This window comes from Coccinella septempunctata, chromosome 7 (assembly GCF_907165205.1).
Source record: "Coccinella septempunctata chromosome 7, icCocSept1.1, whole genome shotgun sequence".
In the NCBI taxonomy this organism is placed as follows: domain Eukaryota; kingdom Metazoa; phylum Arthropoda; class Insecta; order Coleoptera; family Coccinellidae; genus Coccinella; species Coccinella septempunctata.
Window position 1 is genome coordinate 31,170,456 of NC_058195.1, and position 17,519 is coordinate 31,187,974.

A 17,519-nucleotide genomic window follows, 5' to 3' on the forward strand; every position below is an offset into this window, starting at 1 on the left:
AAAAAAGATAGGGGTAGGGGGTTATTGATATGAAATATAAAAATTTTGGGTTTTTCCGAGATTTGTTTGTGTGATTTGAAGTGTGAATAGAAACTGTTAAGTTACCATATAATCCATAATTTATCCATGAAATAATGCATGAGAATTTGGAAAACAATTTGGAAATAGAAATTTGGAATAAATTTCGAAAAACGCGGAATATCGAAAGATGATGCGTTAATAAGTGTGAATTGCTTGAGAATGAGGGAAAATGGGAATTTTGAAAAAAATTGGGTTGAGAATACGTTACAAAAAAAATATCAAACAAAGAATGCGAATGGGTTATGCTGAATTTGGAAAAGAATGATTTAATTGTTAATGGTTGCGAAACGTGAAAATTTTGTATAATGAAGAATATTGTCGGTATGAACTTCGAGACGAACGATGAATTGATTTTGAAAAGGGCCAGAAATCACAGATAATTTTGACGAAGAAATTCATTTGATAGGGATAATAAAGCGCGCGCATGAGGTCGGACAGCGATTAATTTTCATCCTGAGAATTTGATTTCAATTTACTCAATGAGGTAATTAACGAACAATTTGGAAAAAAAAGCAATTTTGAAAATGATGATTGTGCAATTTTGCTGTTTCCGAAAATCGATGGATTGATTTGAAAAATTGATCAAAAATAGGATTACTCATTTTGGATAGAATTCAAAATGTTACCGAACACTATATTTTTAGTAAAAACTTTTTTAGATGATTTGAGCAAATACCCTTGATGTTTTGTCTTTACCACTTCTACCTTCACGGAATCCCAAGAGCGAGCTCTTGAGAAAGCCACATAGAGTTGTCCATGAGAAAAGACAGGACTCGCTAGGTATATGCCAACGCGTTCAAATGTTTGCCCCTGTGCTTTATTAATGGTGAGGGCAAAGCAAAGTTTCAACAGAAATTATCGTCTTTTCAGTACAAACGGCAAGTTTTGGTCGGAAGAAGTTAGATCCATTCTAGGAATGAGAACTCTTCTCCCGCAAAAACGGCCGGTGACGATCTCGGCTGTTATCAACATATCTGTCACAGCTAACACCAGTAGTCGTGTACCGTTAATCAATCCATCTTCAAGACATAAATTTCGAAGAAGTATAACCGGTACACCTACTTTGAGTTTGAGTTTGTGATGAGGCATTCCGCTTGGTGTTATGCTGCTCAAATATTCTTCCGGAAAGTTTGCCACCTCGTCTTCATCACCCGAAGCCACGCTATCGTTACTGTGAATAACGAAGGTCTTTCCGGGAAACGATTCGAGAATTTTGTCATTGAGTAAATTACAATGTTCATTCTTGGGACAGAGAATAGCTCGCTGTGCGAGTTGCTGTGGTGTAAGAGCGTGAAGCTGTCCGTAAATCTCTCTAACAACATCAACCGTCAGACAACGATCTGGCAGATTAACAAAATCACCATCTTTTGTGTCCTTGTCTTTGACGATTTGGGTGTTGGTGGTACCCCTGCCCAGATCTTCTAGCCACCGGGTGAAATCCTCCCCACCTGCATTTACACGCATATTGGTCATCAGATGGACCACTTGAAAAACTTTCCAGAACCTATAATTTGTGAAAAAGAGCTCGATTTGTTCTACACGACCAGAAGCTACTGGAAGTAGCTGTTTAACATCTCCTCCAAGTAGTATGCATTTACCTCCGAAAGGCCGGGGGTCCATACATACATCTCGAAGTAGATCGTCCAAAATATTAAGGACATGGTAACTGGCCATAGAGACTTCGTCCCAAATTATAAGCCGAATTTTTCTCAAGTGGTCAGCCTCCTGGGATTGTGCCGTTATAGAGGAGCGGGAAGATGCATTCAGATGTAATGGCAACCTGAACGTCGAATGGACCGTTCTTCCGTTTCTGAGCAATAACGCAGCTATCCCAGTGAAGGCTACGGCAAGAGTTGGTATATGCCGTTCCTCGCAATATTCCAGCAACGTGTTGTACAGATGAGTCTTTCCCGTACCACCACTGCCTTGGAGATAGAAATATCTATCTACACCTAACGCCGCTGACTCGACCGCAGAAATGATTTTGTTGAACACATTGCGTTGTTCCTGGTTCAAACTCCCAAGACTTGAATCTGACGACTCCGTTCTCGAATTCTCATCGTCGTCGTTGGTGTTGGTAACGTTGACTCCCGAACTTGAGGTCGGCTCCGGCAGATTAAAGTCTCTGAGAGTTTTTCCCAGAAAACGTAATGTCTTCTCGATTCTACGCAGAGCGCAATCTTCAGATTGGCATTCTGAGATACCTTTCCTCACATAATCCTCTATCATGAATCGCTTGAACTCATTCCAAAGTGACAGTGGTTCGCCGATCTCACAGAAACACAGCATGTACGCGAATAATTTCCGCATACACCCGGGCATTTCTACCAGGGCTGCGTGTTCCAGAGTTCTGAACCACTCCGAATCTGACGCTATCAGATTTCTGGCCAGTACCGCTTCTTTAAACGTAGAATATAATGTGCCGCCGAAGGATTTTAAATCATTAAAAGATTTTGCTCCTGGAACGTGAAGGAGCAAAATACGCAAATTAAACTTTTCTATGTACTTCGGACTTATAGTGTACATCCTAGGTATTACAGATCGTTTTCTCAAACGTCTAACCCAGCGATGTTGGGTGGCATTAAAAGAATAAAGGAGAGGTATTTCACAATACTTCCATTCACGTGCGCTAGGATCGTTCACATTAAGTTCGAAATACGCCTCCAAACGACTGAGTTTTGAACGTTGTAACGCTGTCATCTCTTCCCCTTCTTCAAAATATACCTCACGTTCTCCAGGCAAATGGACGGGTAACCTATAGATTGTATGACTTTTGTCTTGAATATGGAAAGACAACAATCTCCAAGCTGATTCACCGGAAGAGATGTAGCGGGAATCAATGAATGCTTGGATTTCGTCCCAAACGACCTCATTTCGCAACTGAAGAACGGCAGCATCGGGACCTTTATTTATGTATTTGAAAACATATTTGATAGCTCCTACTGAAGTTATAACTTCCACGTTTATATGAGATTGATATTTCATGGATAAATATGGATTATACGGAACTACGTCTCTGTTATCTATCACACACATTCCTTTGTTTCTTTTGAATATCGCGGTGCGACCGTCATTTCTTCGCCTATATACGGGCAACGCACAATTAATTTTGGTAATTTCCGAAAACTCTTTGGGATAATGCTTGGTGCACTGTCCGTCGACCATACATGGAGGATCCGGTGCGCGATCACCACAGGGTCCGTGAATCATGGTGGACATTATAATATCAAAAAGCCGGGTGTTTTCGGCTGGTAGCTCGGCGCAAATCAGCTTGTCTACATCCTCAGAATTTCGCAGTTTATATTCATCTGCCAAAGTCAGAAGGCAGTGCATATGAGGAAGACCGCGTTTTTGAAATTCTATAACGTAAACGTAAGCGATGACATCACCGAAAATTTTGAATTTCAATATATCCTCGAAAAATGCCCTCCTTTTTAAATCGAACACTCGCGCGATTAGTTCCGGTCTATCCTGAGGATTCAACAGTTTACTTCCCATATTTTCAGTGATCTCACGCCAGTTGGGGTTACAGGTGAAAGTGACGAAAAGGGAGGGTCTGCCATATTTTGCTACAATGGCCATTGCATCTTGATAATTTTGCTGCATGAAACGTGCCCCTCCGATGAACGAACTCGGTAGGATAGTAACTCTACCTATTCTTTCACCACCGTCTGGTTCCACTACCGTTCTTCGCGCAATATAATCTTGGAGCCCGACGTAGCTCTCGACGCGTAATTCCTTCTGATGTGTTCGCAAAAAATTTAATCGGAAACCTTCTAACTCAACGTATTTGTCAACGATGAACTGTTGAGCCAAGCGCCCAGAAAGAAGGATCGGGTTAAAATGATTTGCACGAATCATCAGACGGTAGCACTCGAATTCTAATTTTGAAATCCGTTTATTTCCAATTGTTTTCTGCAACCCAGTCGACCATCCCAATTCTCCGTTAGGGAAAAGTAATGGATAACAGAGAGCATCAACAATTGGAGACAATTTTGGGATATCCTTAATTTGGAAACTATTACTTGTACTTATTAAATTCACACGAACTGTGCCTGGTGGAGGTATATCCCCGTCGACTGTACGAAAAATAGCGCCGATTTCGGTGGAAGTGGAAGGTGCCGCGTAGACCTTCCTGTTGGTTCCTGGTTGTTGGTGGAAATATAGGCCAAGTTGCGGAACGGAATCGTTACCACTGGTTCGTCGTGTGTCACGAACCACTTGACCTAGGGTAGAGTACATTTGGGCGTATGGGTGAGTTTCCCTCAGCAGAGCATCTATTTGCCCTAATAATCGGGGGTTGCAACCGTCTCCAACTCCTTTTGATGCCCTCTTCTTCGTGGCTTCTCCTGAATCCACGAAATACAGCGATCCAAATGCTGGATCGGATGGACAAACATCGCCTACTCGGTGGTATATCTGTCCTGAGACCACAACAACAGGGGCTCCTCTCGCCAAACCTTCTCTTTGAACGATTGTAGTGGAGCCAAGGGCGAGCAGCGTGTTGTAACTTCTTATATGTTGTATGAAGTTCTTCGATTGAGGGTGGTTGTTCATGATCAAAGCCTTCAGCAGGTCCGGATAAGCGGCACTCACCGGAAGGCTCACTGCGCCTCTTTTGCAGCAAATCATATTCTCGGTGCGAAAAAATAGAGCTCCACAGAAAGAGCACTCACTACTAAGCGCCTCAAGGTAATGGGCAGGCGTGTCCTCCTGATGTTCAGCGACATCACACACAACAGACGTAGGGGTTTCCGTTTCGTAATTATCGTCCTGTCCAACTTCGCAATTTTCCGATATCATCGATGACAAAACTGCTTTTGTAGATATTCTTTCAGATGGAACGACTCCAAATGAGGAGGAATCGTATTCCTCCAGTAAATAATACTGGTCTCCATCTGACAAATTATCCACAGAAACCATTCGCACCTCTATCGGAGTCAAATTGTAGAGCAGAACAGGAGAATAATTTTGCAATAAATAATTCAATAAATATTGGAGATTATTGAAGCTGAGCAAGCATGCTTTACCTTCCTCTTCTATACATTCACCGTTCGCCCCACGACTGTGAGAATCAAATAGATAATAGGAGTTCGCTATTTTTCCTATACAGGTAGATAATTCCCCAGACGTAAATATAGCGGAAGTATAATTTCGAAAAACCTGTGGTAGACCTTGCGCTAACGGAATATCGAATTCTTCATGATTTTCAATGTTTATATGACCCACAACTGAATCTTCCTCATTTATATGCAATGAAAAACAAACGTTATTGATTTTGAACTTTGGAAACACCTCCACAACTAACAAATGATTAAAAATGGGTAAATTCCGCGAAAAAATTGATTTTAAATATAATTTATCCCCGTAATCCATAATATTATCTATGATCGCAGTGCACCAAGCATTGAAGGGGAGAAGTTTGCTATAAGCCAATGCAACTGCCGCGATTGCAGTACATTGGTGACCTCTGGAATCCGGACTAAATCGTAAATCATTTTGGTTTCGAGAACCTCTTATGATGGTTCTGAATATCACGGATTGCCTTTCATCATTATTATCACGTTGAGAAGATGAAATTAACGGAGTCATTACTTTGTCCTTGCTGGTTCCTGCTATTCCAATTCCATCAGAAATATCTGAATTTGAAAGTAATAAAATAAATATAATTTACTGAACGTGAGTGAATGTTTTCAATTCATGTGATATATTAGTAGTTTTATGAAACATAATTCAATACATTGAACTCTCATTGGATATAATGAAATTTAGTTATAATATGGAATTGCTGTAGAATATGCTAAATTTGAATATTATATTTCGTAATTTATTGTTCTTGAATGAAAGATAATTAATTTTCCAAAGTATTGAAGGTGAAAAGGAATATTGGAAAATATAACACTCATTGAATTTTTCTGAAAACATTTTCAGATTCTATAAAATTCCACAGATTTCTGATTCATTTGTGGAAAAGTCGAAAAAAAATAGTATACAAAAATATCTCAAATACCTGGAACGAAAACTTTCTTTCCCTTCCTCGTTTGCTTACTCAATTTGCTTGCTCCTCTCTTCCTTCTCTTCATGATTCGGCTCGAAGCTGAAATAAGTCAATTTGTAATGTGTTATTAATTCGTCACAATCTTTTGTCCTATTAAAAATGACACACAAGGAAGCTTTAAGCTAGAATAAGGGACCGTAATTTTCAATTTGAAACGTTTGTATTTTCAATTCAGAAACATTTTCATAGAAACGTTTCAGATAAACCTTTCATACGTAGGTCATTTCTGGTGTTGGGTGTACCTATGTCTCGCAAATATATATGAACCAAAAAGAGAAACGTTTCACGTGGAAAATTAGTGGTTTCAGTAACAAATTTTGGTTTACCTACTGCAGGATTATTCATATCCACTTCTGAATGATTTAATTAACGAAACTTTCTTATAAAATTGAATGACACTATTTCTTACCTTCTAAGTTTCGCAAAGTCCAAAATCCTTCTGAAGATTATTATATGTGGTACCTATTGAATCGATAATAGTATATTAAATATATCGAATAAACGGGGGAATAATGATAATATAAATTTGTTTTAAAATCCAAAAAATCATTCGAAAGTATTCAACAACTTCATAACATTCCTTCAAGATTTTGAATTTTTTCTGAGAAAAATTATGCTATATCACCATCTTGTTTCTGGAATACCCAATAGTTATATCTATATAATGTGAAATTTTTCAAAAAATTATTCTAGTATTGATAAATATGTATAGGAAAATGAATTGATTACTTGAAATCGAGCTAGTTTTGATAATTATTAACTGAATCTATAATTAGTTCGAAGTAATAATAGTAATAATACCTTGAGTAACACAACACAAGCTGTCTTTTGAAACCTGAAATTCAAAAGGGCGCTTATTCCGAGTTCTTCACCTAAAAAGTATTCTAGTTGCCATAGGAACCAATTCGTGAAATCCAATCAGATCAACTCAAAAATCAAAAGTTACTTCCGGTTTTTTGCAACAAAGTATATAAGTTCAAAAATTATCCCATTCATGTCTAATCCCATCATTTAAATAAAAAATCAATATTTCAAACATCAATAAATTCCCCAAATATTATTCCAAGTGGAAAATTCATCATCAATGGTATTTAAATATCGCGAAACGGAAATGACGACATACGAAAATTCGCTGTTTTTCAAGCCTCTCTCTGCGAATAAAACAGAAAATCTCAAACTGTGCGTATTTCATTGTAAAGTAATAAGAATTCTATGTTCTAAGATTGTTTACGACTTGACATTTATTTTTGATTCACAAGAATGGCACTCATTCATTTCTAGAAAAGCTTCAATTCCCTTAACATTTATATCAAATCATGACAGGTATTTCAAAATAACCAATATGTCCAATTTATGTGATGGAAATGCAAGCTTTTTAGAACTTCTGTTGTTTGAACCACAGAGCACTAATTTTGGAGAAGTGAAAGATAACAGCAGTGCCAACTAAGAGCACTCTATGGCTAAGAGCTTTCATGTCTATGATCGAAAGCTACACGACAGTTTATTCGAAATCGAAATTTGGATTGAATTTCTCATGTCATTTTATTTTATATTTCTGGAGCGTCGTATTCATTCAACTTCAATGTAAATTTACAGCTTCAAGTTATATATTCTGATTTACTTAGAATAATCCATTTATTATTTGTAAAAAATTACATCGATTATGAATTAACAGACTACTGGAATTGGGAATGAGAGAAAAAAAATAGCCAGTGAAAATATATTGATCAAAAATATAAAATGATTTTCCTATTTCAATAATATACGATAGAGATTATCACATAACATATATGTCTAACAGCGTTCCTTGAAATCAGGCGTTGTTCCAGTTTTTTCCCATTGAGAAAATTCTTTCGAAACAAAATTGAGCAGTATCAGAAAATGAATATTACTTATGAAATATAGAACCTCCTGGTTGATCTTCTATAAAGACTTAGCCTCCCAGAACTGTGTGCTATGTATAAAATCTCATGTTTATATACCTAAAAAAAAGGATATTTGTTATTTTATGAGTTTGCATGTAAAACATATGAAATATATTATGTGAACTTGTAAAATAGATCATATACCTCAAATAAAAACTCTCCTGAACGAATTGCTCTAGAAGCTTATCCATGAAGAACCTTTTTTATTTCAATTAACTCTCTCCGATACATGCTTTTTTGACATGACATTTCTGATAAATTTATGCGTGCCTGAAACTGAATATTAATTATGAAATACAGAACCTCCTGGTTGATTTACTATACAGACTTAGCCCCAAGAACGGTGTGTTATGTATAAAATCTCATGTTTATATACCTTAAAGAAGGATATTTGTCATTCTATGGGTTAGCATGTAATGCATATGAAATATATTATGTGAACTTGTAAAATAGATTATATACTTCAAATAAAAACTCTCCTGAACGAATTGCTCTAGAAGCTTATCCATGAAGAACCTTTTTTATTTCAATTAACTCTCTCCGATACATGCTTTTTTGACATGACATTACATTTCATGATCTGATAAATTTATGTGTGCCTAAAACTGAATATTAATTATGAATTACAGAACCTCCTGGTTGATTTTCTATACAGACTTAGCCCCAAGAACAGTGTGTTATGTATAAAATCTCATGTTTATATACCTTAAAAAAGGATATTTGTCATTCTATGGGTTTGCATGTAATGTATATGAAATATATTATGTGAACTTGTAAAATAGATCATATACTTCAAATAAAAACTCTCCTGAACGAATTGCTCTAGAAGCTCATCCATGAAGAACCTTTTTTATTTCAATTAACTCTCTCCGATACATGCTTTTTTGACATGACATTTCATGATCTGATAAATTTGTGTGCCTGAAACTGAATATTAATTATGAAATACAGAACCTCCTGGTTGATTTACTATACAGACTTAGCCCCAAGAACGGTGTATTATGTATAAAATCTCATGTTTATATACCTAAAAAAAGGATATTTGTCATTCTATGGGTTTGCATGTAATGTATATGAAATATATTATGTGAACTTGTAAAATAGATCATATACTTCAAATAAAAACTCTCCTGAACGAATTGCTCTAGAAGCTTATCCATGAAGAACCTTTTTTATTTCAATTAACTCTCTCCGATACATGCTTTTTTGACATGACATTACATTTCATGATCTGATAAATTTATGCGTGCCTGAAACTGAATATTAATTATGAAATACAGAACCTCCTGGTTGATTTACTATACAGACTTGGCCCCAAGAACGGTGTGTTATGTATAAAATCTCATGTTTATATACCTAAAAAAAGGATATTTGTCATTCTATGGGTTTGCATGTAATTAATCTAAAATATATTAAGTGAACTTGAAAAATAGATCATATACTTCAAATAAAGACTCTCCTGAACGAATTGCTCTAGAAGCTTAGCCATGAAGAACCTTTCTTATTTCAATAAACTCTCACCGATACATGCTTTTTTGACATTGCTTTACATTTCATGATCTGACAAATTCATGTGTGCCTGAAAATGAATATTAATTATTAAATATAGAATATCCTGGTTGATTTTATACACAGACTTACCCCCAAGAACAGGTTGTTATCTATAAATTCTCATATTTATACACCAAGTAAACATATTTGTCATTCTATGAGTTTGTATGTAATTTAATATGAAATACATTATGTAAACTTGAAAAATAGATCATATATTTCAAATAGAAGCTCTCCTGAACGAACTGCTCCAGGACTTTACCCCTGAAGAAGGTTTTTTATTCCTAATACAGTCTCTCCGTGGGATGATAATTGCCATTCTAGGATTTTTTCATTTCTGTATCTGATAAATTTATATATGCCTGAAAAAAATAAGTATTTATTAGTTACAAAATATACTATCAGTTATAATATCCGATCTCTCATACAGATTCACGTCCAAGAACTGTGTTTTATATCTAAGAATTCAATAATAACCTAACTTTCCCATAAAGGGAAAAAATTCAACTGTGATGTTAGATTCGAAGTGCTATCGTACGGAGAAAAATGAAGTAAATATATTAAATATATCCTCTAATAATTCCAATAATAATTAAACCTTAAAAATTTGCATCAATTTTTTTACGGTCTGTCAACAGTCAAATGAAACTGGCCTAAAGCTCCCACAACACTGTTACATAAATGACAGGAAAACACGTTATAGGAATTGAAAAATTATGGAAATTTTAGAATTTTAAGTTAGTTTTGGCTGAATAGTGACCTCGACTTTCCTAATATAAATTTATTTTGGCAATTTCAACGCTAAAAATCACGAAATTACTGAAAATATTCAGGGCCAAAACGAAGGTTCTGAACGGTGCTTAACCGAGGTGGTTTCGTAATATCGAAAATTGCAAACTTACCTGTACATATTGAGCCGAAATATGGGTACCTGGAGATGCTACAGGATATGGAGAATGATTCTCTAGCATTTATCTTCCCTATTTTGGCATTATTCATATAATAATCGACTCGAGTTCCCGAAAACTGCAAAAACCCCTTTCGAAACGTCAGACGTGATGAAATTACCTCTATGCTCCTGGAAATTAATTTATCAAATTTTCGTAGACGTCAAAAATTTTCGAAATTCTTACGCTTTTTTAGGTAATATCGTTCGGGCTCCGGGAAAAAAAACAGGCCTATTTTAATTTCGGGTTCTTCGAGCTTAGTTCGACACCCATCCCGGCTCTCGAGCTACCGCGGATCTCTCAAGCTAATCAAATAACTTTGGCACCTTTTCGCGAAAATCGTGAATTTCGCGATTTTCTCACGCAATTTTCGGACACTTTTAGACGGGGTAAAAATACGATCTAGGCATTTTCGGAAAGCTCGATTCTTACTCTTGCGTTCCATTTACCTCTTTACCCGACCACGCGCCTTCGGCGCTCGCCATTTCAAATTTTCCATACCCTCCACCGACACTTCAACATGGCAAAATATTTGATACGATTCGGTGATCATTTTTTATCAACGTTATAGTATTAACTAGTAAGCCCATAGATCTACCTTTATTGATAGATCTACCTTTATTGATAGATCTACCTTTATTGATAGATCTACCTTTATTGATAGATCAACCTTTTTTGGCAGATCAGTATAGCCACAAGATCCACCTTGTAGGTAGATTCGCCTTTTCGGGCTGATTCGACTTTTTGGGCTGAGACGCCTTTTCGGGCTAAAACCCACTTGATTACTCCAACGCCTGAATGTTAAACATAAATTTAATTAACAGGGTGATTCGTGCAGTTTCATTCAGTCTATCCGCTTCATTTCAAATAAAACACCCTGTATATTATTATGTTTTTCAAAACTCCTCAACAACCTGATTTCAACAAACTATCGATGCATGGTCTATTAGGACCATTATTATTTCATCTGAAACTTCTAACAAAGTTAGTGTGTTTAATAGGAGACTGTGTTATGCGCATATATTCCAATGCATTAAAATCAATTAGAACATATACATAATTTGAGTAGTCAGTTTATCAAATCTTTGAGTAACATACCACAACCTGTCTTCGAAAATCTAAAATTGAATATTAAGAAAACAATGGAAAGATGAAAGATATATTCAAATTTAATTGGTTTTCGAAAGTGAATATTATTATATCGAATATTAAAAAAATACTTAATCAATTTTGCTGGGTTAGTGCAACGGGGTACCATACTGTTTTGCGTATGATATAAAAGCTCAGGGAAAAACCTCAGCAGAAAAAACCCTGTCTCCCCGTGTTTACAAACATTAAAAACATTTCTATATACATTACAAAAATTAAAAACAATTCTATATGCATTACTAACAATATATACACAATATATACATAAGAATAACAGCTATGCAACAGATGGAATAAGGTTGGTTGGTTTTCGTCAGCTTTCTCCTTTATTCCTTGATGATGATCTGAAAATTTCAAATTGAATTGAGTTATTAGATAAAAAAATTAATTTGGAAATACTTACGTTTATATGGCCCTAGAAAATATGGTATGGTCTTCCGTAAAGTTAAATGCACCTCCGTTAATATTTCCCGACATGATAATTCAGAGTGAATTCCAGAAACTCAAAAAAAAAGACGAAGAAATTTTTTTTTCGAAAAATTTTGAATAATTGTGCCTAAAAGATTATTAGGAATATGTGAAAAGGTGGAAAAGGTTATGATTCAACAATTTTGACGAATGGAAACAATTAAAAAAATATATAATAACGAAAAAAGATAGGGGTAGGGGGTTATTGATATGAAATATAAAAATTTTGGGTTTTTCCGAGATTTGTTTGTGTGATTTGAAGTGTGAATAGAAACAGTTAAGTTACCATATAATCCATAATTTATCCATGAAATAATGCATGAGAATTTGGAAAACAATTTGGAAATAGAAATTTGGAATAAATTTCGAAAAACGTGGAATATCGAAAGATGATGCGTTAATAAGTGTGAATTGCTTGAGAATGAGGGAAAATGGGAATTTTGAAAAAAATTGGGTTGAGAATACGTTACAAAAAAAATATTAAACAAAGAATGCGAATGGGTTATGCTGAATTTGGAAAAGAATGATTTAATTGTTAATGGTTGCGAAACGTGAAAATTTTATATAATGAAGAATATTGTCGGTATGAACTTCGAGACGAACGATGAATTGATTTTGAAAAGGGCCAGAAATCACAGAAAATTTTGACGAAGAAATTCATTTGATAGGGATAATAAAGCGCGCGCATGAGGTCGGACAGCGATTAATTTTCATCCTGAGAATTTGATTTCAATTTACTCAATGAGGTAATTAACGAACAATTTGGAAAAAAAAGCAATTTTGAAAATGATGATTGTGCAATTTTGCTGTTTCCGAAAATCGATGGATTGATTTGAAAAATTGATCAAAAATAGGATTACTCATTTTGGATAGAATTCAAAATGTTACCGAACACTATATTTTTAGTAAAAACTTTTTTAGATGATTTGAGCAAATACCCTTGATGTTTTGTCTTTACCACTTCTACCTTCACGGAATCCCAAGAGCGAGCTCTTGAGAAAGCCACATAGAGTTGTCCATGAGAAAAGACAGGACTCGCTAGGTATATGCCAACGCGTTCAAATGTTTGCCCCTGTGCTTTATTAATGGTGAGGGCAAAGCAAAGTTTCAACGGAAATTGTCGTCTTTTCAGTACAAACGGCAAGTTTTGGTCGGAAGAAGTTAGATCCATTCTAGGAATGAGAACTCTTCTCCCGCAAAAACGGCCGGTGACGATCTCGGCTGTTATCAACATATCTGTCACAGCTAACACCAGTAGTCGTGTACCGTTAATCAATCCATCTTCAAGACATAAATTTCGAAGAAGTATAACCGGTACACCTACTTTGAGTTTGAGTTTGTGATGAGGCATTCCGCTTGGTGTTATGCTGTTCAAATATTCTTCCGGAAAGTTTGCCACCTCGTCTTCATCACCCGAAGCCACGCTATCGTTACTGTGAATAACGAAGGTCTTTCCGGGAAACGATTCGAGAATTTTGTCATTGAGTAAATTACAATGTTCATTCTTGGGACAGAGAATAGCTCGCTGTGCGAGTTGCTGTGGTGTAAGAGCGTGAAGCTGTCCGTAAATCTCTCTAACAACATCAACCGTCAGACAACGATCTGGCAGATTAACAAAATCACCATCTTTTGTGTCCTTGTCTTTGACGATTTGGGTGTTGGTGGTACCCCTGCCCAGATCTTCTAGCCACCGGGTGAAATCCTCCCCACCTGCATTTACACGCATATTGGTCATCAGATGGACCACTTGAAAAACTCTCCAGAACCTATAATTTGTGAAAAAGAGCTCGATTTGTTCTACACGACCAGAAGCTACTGGAAGTAGCTGTTTAACATCTCCTCCAAGTAGTATGCATTTACCTCCGAAAGGCCGGGGGTCCATACATACATCTCGAAGTAGATCGTCCACAATATTAAGGACATGGTAACTGGCCATAGAGACTTCGTCCCAAATTATAAGCCGAATTTTTCTCAAGTGGTCAGCCTCCTGGGATTGTGCCGTTATAGAGGAGCGGGAAGATGCATTCAGATGTAATGGCAACCTGAACGTCGAATGGACCGTTCTTCCGTTTCTGAGCAATAACGCAGCTATCCCAGTGAAGGCTACGGCAAGAGTTGGTATATGCCGTTCCTCGCAATATTCCAGCAACGTGTTGTACAGATGAGTCTTTCCCGTACCACCACTGCCTTGGAGATAGAAATATCTATCTACACCTAACGCCGCTGACTCGACCGCAGAAATGATTTTGTTGAACACATTGCGTTGTTCCTGGTTCAAACTCCCAAGACTTGAATCTGACGACTCCGTTCTCGAAGTCTCATTGTCGTCGTTGGTGTTGGTAACGTTGACTCCCGAACTTGAGGTCGGCTCCGGCAGATTAAAGTCTCTGAGAGTTTTTCCCAGAAAACGTAATGTCTTCTCGATTCTACGCAGAGCGCAATCTTCAGATTGGCATTCTGAGATACCTTTCCTCACATAATCCTCTATCATGAATCGCTTGAACTCATTCCAAAGTGACAGTGGTTCGCCGATCTCACAGAAACACAGCATGTACGCGAATAATTTCCGCATACACCCGGGCATTTCTACCAGGGCTGCGTGTTCCAGAGTTCTGAACCACTCCGAATCTGACGCTATCAGATTTCTGGCCAGTACCGCTTCTTTAAACGTAGAATATAATGTGCCGCCGAAGGATTTTAAATCATTAAAAGATTTTGCTCCTGGAACGTGAAGGAGCAAAATACGCAAATTAAACTTTTCTATGTACTTCGGACTTATAGTGTACATCCTAGGTATTACAGATCGTTTTCTCAAACGTCTAACCCAGCGATGTTGGGTGGCATTAAAAGAATAAAGGAGAGGTATTTCACAATACTTCCATTCACGTGCGCTAGGATCGTTCACATTAAGTTCGAAATACGCCTCCAAACGACTGAGTTTTGAACGTTGTAACGCTGTCATCTCTTCCCCTTCTTCAAAATATACCTCACGTTCTCCAGGCAAATGGACGGGTAACCTATAGATTGTATGACTTTTGTCTTGAATATGGAAAGACAACAATCTCCAAGCTGATTCACCGGAAGAAATGTAGCGGGAATCAATGAATGCTTGGATTTCGTCCCAAACGACCTCATTTCGCAACTGAAGAACGGCAGCATCAGGACCTTTATTTATGTATTTGAAAACATATTTGATAGCTCCTACTGAAGTTATCACTTCCACATTTATATGAGATTGATATTTCATGGATAAATATGGATTATACGGAACTACGTCTCTGTTATCTATCACACACATTCCTTTGTTTCTTTTGAATATCGCGGTGCGACCGTCATTTCTTCGCCTATATACGGGCAACGCACAATTAATTTTGGTAATTTCCGAAAACTCTTTGGGATAATGCTTGGTGCACTGTCCGTCGACCATACATGGAGAATCCGGTGCGCGATCACCACAGGGTCCGTGAATCATGGTGGACATTATAATATCAAAAAGCCGGGTGTTTTCGGCTGGTAGCTCGGCGCAAATCAGCTTGTCTACATCCTCAGAATTTCGCAGTTTATATTCATCTGCCAAAGTCAGAAGACAGTGCATATGAGGAAGACCGCGTTTTTGAAATTCTATAACGTAAACGTAAGCGATCACATCACCGAAAATTTTGAATTTCAATATATCCTCGAAAAATGCCCTCCTTTTTAAATCGAACACTCGCGCGATTAGTTCCGGTCTATCCTGAGGATTCAACAGTTTACTTCCCATATTTTCAGTGATCTCACGCCAGTTGGGGTTACAGGTGAAAGTGACGAAAAGGGAGGGTCTGCCATATTTTGCTACAATGGCCATTGCATCTTGATAATTTTGCTGCATGAAACGTGCCCCTCCGATGAACGAACTCGGTAGGATAGTAACTCTACCTATTCTTTCACCACCGTCTGGTTCCACTACCGTTCTTCGCGCAATATAATCTTGGAGCCCGACGTAGCTCTCGACGCGTAATTCCTTCTGATGTGTTCGCAAAAAATTTAATCGGAAACCTTCTAACTCAACGTATTTGTCAACGATGAACTGTTGAGCCAAGCGTCCAGAAAGAAGGATCGGGTTAAAATGATTTGCACGAATCATCAGACGGTAGCACTCGAATTCTAATTTTGAAATCCGTTTATTTCCAATTGTTTTCTGCAACCCAGTCGACCATCCCAATTCTCCGTTAGGGAAAAGTAATGGATAACAGAGAGCATCAACAATTGGAGACAATTTTGGGATATCCTTAATTTGGAAACTATTACTTGTACTTATTAAATTCACACGAACTGTGCCTGGTGGAGGTATATCCCCGTCGACTGTACGAAAAATAGCGCCGATTTCGGTGGAAGTGGAAGGTGCCGCGTAGACCTTCCTGTTGGTTCCTGGTTGTTGGTGGAAATATAGGCCAAGTTGCGGAACGGAATCGTTACCACTGGTTCGTCGTGTGTCACGAACCACTTGACCTAGGGTAGAGTACATTTGGGCGTATGGGTGAGTTTCCCTCAGCAGAGCATCTATTTGCCCTAATAATCGGGGGTTGCAACCGTCTCCAACTCCTTTTGATGCCCTCTTCTTCGTGGCTTCTCCTGAATCCACGAAATACAGCGATCCAAATGCTGGATCGGATGGACAAACATCGCCTACTCGGTGGTATATCTGTCCTGAGACCACAACAACAGGGGCTCCTCTCGCCAAACCTTCTCTTTGAACGATTGTCGTGGAGCCAAGGGCGAGCAGCGTGTTGTAACTTCTTATATGTTGTATGAAGTTCTTCGATTGAGGGTGGTTGTTCATGATCAAAGCCTTCAGCAGGTCCGGATAAGCGGCACTCACCGGAAGGCTCACTGCGCCTCTTTTGCAGCAAATCATATTCTCGGTGCGAAAAAATAGAGCTCCACAGAAAGAGCACTCACTACTAAGCGCCTCAAGGTAATGGTCAGGCGTGTCCTCCTGATGTTCAGCGACATCACACACAACAGACGTAGAGGTTTCCGTTTCGTAATTATCGTCCTGTCCAACTTCGCAATTTTCCGATATCATCGATGACAAAACTGCTTTTGTAGATATTCTTTCAGATGGAACGACTCCAAATGAGGAGGAATCGTATTCCTCCAGTAAATAATACTGGTCTCCATCTGACAAATTAGTCAGATCACAGAAACCATTCGCACCTCTATCGGAGTCAAATTGTAGAGCAGAACAGGAGAATAATTTTGCAATAAATAATTCAATAAATATTGGAGATTATTGAAGCTGAGCAAGCATGCTTTACCTTCCTCTTCTATACATTCACCGTTCGCCCCACGACTGTGAGA

The 17,519-nt window shown here is 37.6% G+C and overlaps 2 protein-coding genes across 2 annotated transcripts; both read right to left on the reverse strand.

The window, feature by feature from the left end:
• Window positions 1–936: 936 nt before the first annotated feature.
• LOC123317773 lies at window positions 937–6,572 on the reverse strand. The gene is made up of 3 exons (XM_044904383.1): window positions 6,549–6,572; window positions 6,092–6,178; window positions 937–5,720 (listed from the first exon to the last, which is right to left on the reverse strand). The coding sequence occupies exons 2-3, from the start codon at window positions 6,162–6,164 to the stop codon at window positions 937–939; spliced, it is 4,857 nt and encodes a 1,618-aa protein (XP_044760318.1). The 5' UTR covers window positions 6,165–6,178; window positions 6,549–6,572.
• Window positions 6,573–11,705: 5,133 nt separating this feature from the next.
• Window positions 11,706–17,244, reverse strand: LOC123317775. Its single transcript, XM_044904384.1, has 2 exons — window positions 12,115–17,244; window positions 11,706–12,055 (listed from the first exon to the last, which is right to left on the reverse strand). The coding sequence occupies exon 1, from the start codon at window positions 17,242–17,244 to the stop codon at window positions 13,036–13,038; it is 4,209 nt and encodes a 1,402-aa protein (XP_044760319.1). The 3' UTR covers window positions 11,706–12,055; window positions 12,115–13,035.
• Between the last annotated feature and the right edge of the window lie 275 nt (window positions 17,245–17,519).